Raw genomic sequence first — 8,086 nt, 5'->3', positions numbered from 1 at the left:
CTACGAAAATTAAAATATATACGCTATATTGTATTAAAAATAATTGTTCTCTACTGTATAACTTGCACATTATTCATTTTTTCCACATTTTCATTCTAATAAATAAATCATAAATATCCTATCCTAATATTCCTGTACCTTTAACTCGAAACGAAATACCTTTTTCAGACCTTTTTAGGCTCTTCATAGACCTTTCCTACCCCCACAACAACCAAACAAAGAAAGGCTGAGTTGTGCATAGTGATAGAATAAGAAAATCGATTTAAAAAAAAAAAAAATTATGACCACCTAGTAACTGATATAATAAAGTCGGTGTTTAAAAAAAAAAAAAAAAAAAACATAATAGCAGTGAAATTTAAATAGTAAATAAATTCTAGAATATTTGGAGTGAATTTAAGCAAAAATGTAAAGTAGATCTATATATATATATATATATATATATATATATATATATATATATATATATATATATATATATGTATATATGTATATATATATATATATATATATATATATATATATATATATATATATATATATATATATATATATATATATATCACAAGGCGAGAGGTAAAGGCATGTCTCAGCGTAGTACAGTAATTTATTGCCGACGTTTCATACACTTCGATGCATTTTCAAGGCTGGGAATTGATAAAAATACAAACATATAAGACTCGTCACTGATAAAACACGGTATAATATATATACCGTGTTTTATCAGTGACGAGTCTTATATGTTTGTATTTTTATCATTCCCAGCCTTGAAAATGCATCGAAGTGATGTGAAACGTCGGCAATAAATTATGTACTACGCTGAGACATGCCTTTACCTCTCCGCCTTGTAATATCTGTAGGGCTTGAGCCCCCTTACTAGTCTATCTATATATATATATATATATATATAATATATATATATAATATAATATATATATATATATATATATATATATATATATAGAGAGAGAGAGAGACGAGAGAAGAGAGAGAGAGAGAGATAAATATATATATATATATATGTATATATATAAATTATATAATATATATATATATAATATATAATATATATATATATATATATATATATAATACTATATATATATATATATATATATATATATATATATATATATATATATCTATATAGATATGGTTATGTTTGTGTGTGTGTGTGTGTGTGTATAATGTTTCATAAACCCACTCAGAACTAATCATTTAGTGTTTAGATTGTAGTTAGCAATTAGCATCAGTAGAATGTACACTCTAAACTCATCAGATATCAGTTTCACTAATGATAGAAATGTGTATATGAAAACAATGTTAACGAACGAAATGTTTACCAGACTCTTAGAAGCATAATCCTTTTGGCTTCTACTAAAAAGCGACGGCTTTGATATAACCAAAGAAAGACGTCGCGTCTTCATAGCAGAATATCCTCCACCCGGCCCCACCAGCCGCCCCTCCACCACCCCCCCCCCCCCCGCCCCCATCCGACAGAAACAAATACAAATCAGCTTGGACCATGAGGTCTTTTGACGTCAAGCGCTATCTCTCAGAAACCGAAGGAAGAAGAAGAAGAAGAAAAAAAAAAGTAAATAAATAAAGTAACATGGGAGAGTATCATGCCTGAGGCTAGTGTATAAATGTTCTGGCAGTGTACCAGATTAGTTTTTGCCTTCCTTTGTAGCCTCATTTGTCATCGGGAAGGAAGATTGTGTCTAGTTTTTCTTGCTAGGAGAAGAAGAAGAAGAAGAAGAAGCAGAAGCAGAAGAGGAGGATTGTATGCACCAGGACTTGACTTGTTTCCCTGCTGTTGTTTATTAGCTGAATAGTTCATCTCATAGAGATAGGGAGACGTTTTCTCGGCTCTGACTTGATCTTGTTTTTCCGAGGGAAAATCTTTGCTATAGAAGGCAAAATAAGAGTTTCCGATTTGGCAAAAATGGTTCTCGTGCGAATGGTAATGGTAAATATAACTAGCCCGTTCGGTAGAGAATATCACGTTTACACCAAGATGTAAGATATGATTATTATTTACTAAAAGAAATGTAACATATTCATTTACGTATTTCATATTACATTAGCACAATAACTCCTACATCTTAATATCTATTTGGCAGCTGAAAGAAACCATAATTTAGCAATGGCGTTGTATGATTTGCAATAGATTCATAAATTATATTCTGCTTGTACAAAAATCATGACTACCAAAAAATGGGGACCATTCCCGACTGGCATTACAAATCTCAAATCATAACATTTTCTTTCCCCCTCTTCCCCAAACTTCCCCGAAAAATACAGTAGGTTAGGGCCGCTCCACTTTGCCCAAACCTCTTATTATCCCTCATATCCAAAACATCTTTGGAACTTCTGGCCAACAAAGAAGAGAGAGAGAGAGAGAGAGAGAGAGAGAGAGAGAGAGAGAATGTGTTAGATCTTGGTCTAACGATATCAGCCCTTCGAGTGTTTGCACCAGTGTTACTTGTGCAATTTTCTCCCCAGCCCTAACTGAAGATGGTTGGCTATCTGCTGCCAGAGCAGAGAGAGACAGAGACAAAGAGAGAGAGAGAGAGAGAGAGAGAGAGAGAGAGAGAGAGAGAGAGAGAGAGAGAGAGCTATTTACGTCTAAATTCCCGCAGATATTTCTCATAAATGAGGTTTACGGTCACCTCGCCTGTGAATATGGATATCATCATCTCGTGCCATGTGATAGTACCAATGCTTGTGGGATATTGCTTTGTCCCCTTCTTCTTCTTCTTCTTCTTCTTCTTCTTCTTCTTCTTCTTGTTGGTCGGGATTCCTCGCAACTGCTCTTCTTCTTTTCAGAGTTTTTTTGACCAAGGGGCTCAAACGACCAAGCAGTAGATTTTGGCTAAGGGGTCCTCTTATACGTTTTAGTACTACTCTGAGATAGAAAGGAATTTCCAATAAGGCGTCTATACGATCGAAGATAATTCTAGATATTCTAATGTGGATATTACTGCCTCCTTTTTTTTAAGAATTTAAGTGATGGCTGCGTCAATAACAATAAACCAATATATTTCTGTGGTGAATTTATCGCGGTAAAAGGTGTACGAATATTGAAACGGCAAACCCTCATAAAAGGAAAACATGAAAAGAAAATGTAAATGTTATTTGATTAGTATCAGAAGAGTACACTCTATGAAACTGTAAAAAGCATTTTGGCTGTCTTTCTATTTGAAATAACGCCATACGCAGTTAAAAAAATCTTATACTAATAATGCAATGGCGTTAGAAATAACTGCTGTGTCCTCCACGTTGTTTTTGCAGAGTCTTGAGTCGTTATAAATACCAACACGCAGGCTCTCATGCTACAGTCGTTCTACCAACTCATCTAGAAGATGACCTGCGAGGAGGTCGAAACGTCCCGTGAATACCAGCTATACCTGTATCAACACCAGCAGCTCTAAACCAAAGACGACCCCAGCCTGGAATTGAACTAAGCCTACGGAATAATGCATGCAATGATAACGACCCCTGCTTGACCTGGCCCTGAGATCCTAAGTTGATATTACCATTATACCAAAATACTGTTTTAATTAATGAAATAAAAAGATCACCGTCACCATTTTTAAGAGCTTTAGAATTTCCAAATATAAAAATTAGTCAGTTACTAAGAAACATCTCTGAACCAGAGAAGCAGATTATAATGAAAACAGAAAAAAAACTATATATAAAATCAACTCGCTTAATTCTGCCATCCTCTTTAATGGTATTTGTCTAAAAGAGGGTGTTTTACCATAATATATTATTATTATTATTATTATTATTATTATTAGTTATTATATTATCATTATTATTATTATTATTATTATATTTTTATTTTATTATTATTATTATTATATTATTATTATTATTATTATTACTTCTGTAGATGAAATCTAGTCACATGGCATAAGCACACCAAAAGGCCCATTGACTTCAACCTCCCACCGCTAAAGACACCCCAACACTGCAGCAGTAACTGATCAAGATCCAGAGCCAGTGATTTCCCATCCCGTAGGGCATGCCACGACGCAAACCACTATACCAGTGGACCAGCTGGTGAATAGGTTTCAAAATATAACAAGAGAGAAAACCTTGCAGTTGTTAGAAGAGGGTGGCAGGTGAGAAGGGAGACAGAGAAGATGAACTGAGGTATAGTAAAATGAACGAAAGGGATTGCAGCTAAGGGCCGATAGAACCCTGCGAAGAATGTAAAGTAATACCCAACCTTGGTAATACCTGCAGTGCACCGCATGAGGTGCACCAAAGGCACTAACCGCCCACCCCCGTAGGACTTACTTTGAATCTTCAGCTGGACAGTCAACAGGCTATAAACCAACAGGAAATCAGTTTGCTAACAGAGACAAGTTCAATGAAAAGTAGATAAATGATTAAATATGGAGTCTGGTCTGCATCAGGTAATTCAAGTAGCCTCATGTTACAAGCAAAGACCCAGGGAACACATTGTTCTCTGTTTTGGGTAATTTGGAAACTTACGTAGGACACATACAGCTGATATTGTAAACTATATCTTCCATAAACACTTAAGATACCTGCAAAATAAAATCAGCATTGTTTCATTTGCTTAAGTTTCAACTTAAGTTAAGATCATTTGGACATGTATAACAAAATCAACAAACGTGAGAATGTAATCATTAGATAATAATCTAAGTTACCCCTCACCGCGTCTAGTTATAAGCTCCTAACCCTCACGAGTACGAGTCAGATTTAAATAAAAAAAAAAATTTTTTACGGTTGACAAATATTCGAGCCCAAATAGTCTAGGAACCTAGGTAATGATCTGGCTCATAAATCACGCGATATTATTTTCCAAACCCTTGCAACTTTTCAGCTTTAATTGCATGCAGCATCGAAAAGCTTCTTGAGGAGATTTTCCAACCTGAGGCAACTGAGTTTTATTTTGAGCAACGTCTGCAAGAAAGAGGAAAAGAAAGAAACAAAGATTCTGGTTTAGTTCAGATGAGTTTTTATTTAGGTTTTAGTTAGTTTCTGTGTTGACAGACGGGGAGAAGGACTCTCTTCGTTTTTATAATTTCTATTTCGTTTTTAAGTAAACATTTATCAAACAAAACTAAACAGAAAACAGCATTAATGCACCTCTCTCTCTCTCTCTCTCTCTCTCTCGTTAAACTTTGATGGGGGCGTTGACGGCCGAAATAGAACTACAACGCAATTATTTTTGCTTTGTTATTAATTCATGCTGACTACGTGACAGTGAACAATATTTACTCTGCTGAATAATACGAGGTGTTTTCCGCTCAGGCAATGTTGGTTCTGACGCTCTGCAATTGCATCAAAAGTCCATCAACAGCACTCTTGCACTTGAGCCGTCTGTTAAGCTTGTAATTTATATGGTTTTATGTTTGCATTTATGGAAATATCTCGTCATGAGGACTAATTTTAGGGAGATAACAACATGTGGTGAGTATATTATATCCAGCCCTTATGAAAGAACTCTGAAATTCTACAAACGCACACATACACACACACATATATGGGTGTGTGTTTTTGTTATGTGTGTGTTTGTGTTAAAATAGTAGCCTTGAATTCTATCATCGCCTATCACATGCTTAACTTAAAGGAACATGAAGAGTGTCTCATATTAACAGTAAATAATCAATAAGGAGAACTTTGCCATGGAACATACTGCTGGTAGGCTGGGTTCTGTGCATAACTACCTTGGTAATATTGATTATAATAGTAATAATAATAACGTTGTGCCTGAAGTAACCAATGATAATAGGCATTCTGGTTGAAATGACTAGCAGGGAGAGAACTGATTCTTGGGTAAAAGTGAGGGTTGTAGTGTTGTAAGGCCAAGGACCCTGAAACTTTTCTAAGTAATTATTCTGTAGTTTCCCTGAGGAGAGATATTTTGGATAACAAACGTTGGCAACAAGTAATAGAAGTTGTTGTTGTTTATGTCAACAGTATTTGGACTGGGTCCCTCAGGGTAGGTCGCATCTCTCCAATCATATTGCATGTTGCTAGAAGGATATTTCCATTCATATGTAAAGTCAGTTGGATGTGGTGCAGCAATTTTGGGCAGTCTCTGCAGCATGTTGGATATGTAGTTGTTTCAATGGCAACTGTCCCGATATCAGCACTATGTAAATTACTGGTCATTTCTTCAGTGTATGTAAATCCCTCTGAAGGGTGGTCAGCGGTGACTTCCTCTGAAAACAAGAGGTTTTCACCCTGCGGTTTTGCTAATAATGCTAATGAACTTGCAATGCTTCTTGTTCGACTAGGATTGACCACTGAGCGCGAATTTTGGTAAGTTTTGAGCAATGTGGTTCTGTCAGATTCATCTGGAGACAAAGTAAGCAATGAAAGAGAAACGGTACTATTTTCATCCATGTAATCGACAATATCAGATTTATAATCACCTCCAGATAGCAAGACCAAGTCCTCTGAATATCTTTCTGAAATATCCTCTATTGAAAATTCAGATATAGCCTCTGTCTGATCCAAAGGATAGTATTCACTTTGTGTCTCAGTAGTGGGTTCTGTTACTAAGAGTGGATTACTGGTTTGACCCTTTGTTGAATACTCAAATGCAGGTTCTGACTGATGTGTGGAACTGGTTTCATTTTGTAGCTCTGTAGCAGATTCTGCTACTGCAGTTGTAGTATTAGCTTCACCCTCTGTTGAATACTCAGATGCAGCTTCTGTCTGATCTGTGGGATACTTTTCAGTCTGCATCTGTGTTGTAGGTTCTATCACTGAAGGTGTGGTAACGGTTTGACCCTCTGTTGAATACTCAGATACAACTGCTGTTTGATCTCTTACATAGTATTCCCTTTTTAGCTCTTCAGAAGGTTCTGTTACTACATTTGTGGTACTGGCTTCATCCTCTGTTAGGTTCTCAAACGAAGCCTCCGTCTGATCTATGGGATAGTATTCACTTTGGAGCTCTGCAGTAGTTTCTGTTGCTTCAGTTGTGGTACCGGTTTGATCATCTGTTGAATACTCAGGTGCATATTCTGTCTGATCTGTGGAATAGTATTCACTTTGTAGGTCTGTAGTAGGTTGTGCCACTTCAGATGTGGTACTTGCTTGATCCTCTGTTGAATTCTCAGACGCTGCCTCTATCTGATTTGTGAAATAGTATTCACTTTGTAACTCTGCTGAAGGTTCCGTTACTGCAGATGTGGTATTGGCGTCATCCTCTGCTGAATACTCAGATACAGCTTCTGTTTGATCTCTTAGATAGTATTCACTTTGTAGTTCTGCAGTAGTTTCTGTTACTTCAATTGTGGTACTGGCTTCGTCCCCTGTTGAATTCTGAAACGAAGCCTGTGTCTGATGTGTGGGATAGTATTCACTTTGTAGCTCTTCAGAAGATTCTTTTACTTCAGTTGTGGTACCGGCTTGACCCTCAGTTGAATACTCAGATGCATATTCTCTCTGATCTGTGGAATAGTATTCACTTTGTAGTACTGCACTAGTTTCTGTTGCTTGAATTGTTGTACCAGTTTGACCCTCTGTCGAATACTCAGATACAGCTTCTGTTTGATCTCTTAAATAGTATTCCCTTTGTAGCTCTTCAGAAGGTTCTGTTACTTCATTTGTGGTACTGGCTTCATCCTCTGTTGAGTTCTCAAATGAAGCCTCCGTCTGATCTATGGGATAGTATTCACTTTGGAGCTCTGCAGTAGTTCTTGTTGCTTCAGTTGTGGTACCGGTTTGATCATCTGTTGAATACTCAGGTGCATATTCTGTCTGATCTGTGGAATAGTATTCACTTTGTAGGTCTGTAGTAGGTTTGTGCCACTTCAGATGTACTGGCTTGATCCTCTGTTGAATTCTCAGACGCTGCCTCTATCTGATTTGTGAAATAGTATTCACTTTGTAGCTCTGCTGAAGGTTCCGTTACTGCAGATGTGGTATTGGCGTCATCCTCTGCTGAATACTCAGATACAGCTTCTGTTTGCTCTCTTAGATAGTATTCACTTTGTAGTTCTGCAGTAGTTTCTGTTACTTCAATGTGGTCACTGGCTTCGTCCCCTGTTGAATTCTGAAACGAAGCCGTGTCTGATGTGTGGGATAGTATTCA

General features: G+C 36.6%; 1 protein-coding gene across 1 annotated transcript in view; it reads right to left on the bottom strand.

The window, feature by feature from the left end:
- Nucleotides 1-6,044: 6,044 nt before the first annotated feature.
- LOC135218595 (uncharacterized) overlaps nucleotides 6,045-8,086 on the bottom strand; it is a 3,935-nt gene continuing 1,893 nt past the window's right edge. Inside the window, exons 4-5 of the mRNA XM_064255017.1 lie at nucleotides 6,225-7,757; nucleotides 6,045-6,079 (exon numbers count right to left, since the gene is read on the bottom strand). Coding sequence (XP_064111087.1) covers nucleotides 6,045-6,079; nucleotides 6,225-7,757 — 1,568 coding nt within the window. The remainder of the gene's footprint in view (nucleotides 6,080-6,224; nucleotides 7,758-8,086) is intronic.

The sequence above is a fragment of the Macrobrachium nipponense genome, chromosome 9 (assembly GCF_015104395.2).
Source record: "Macrobrachium nipponense isolate FS-2020 chromosome 9, ASM1510439v2, whole genome shotgun sequence".
Classification (NCBI taxonomy): Eukaryota; Metazoa; Arthropoda; class Malacostraca; order Decapoda; family Palaemonidae; genus Macrobrachium; species Macrobrachium nipponense.
The sequence above is the reverse complement of the archived record's forward strand: the minus strand, read 5'-3'. Positions and strand labels throughout refer to the sequence as shown.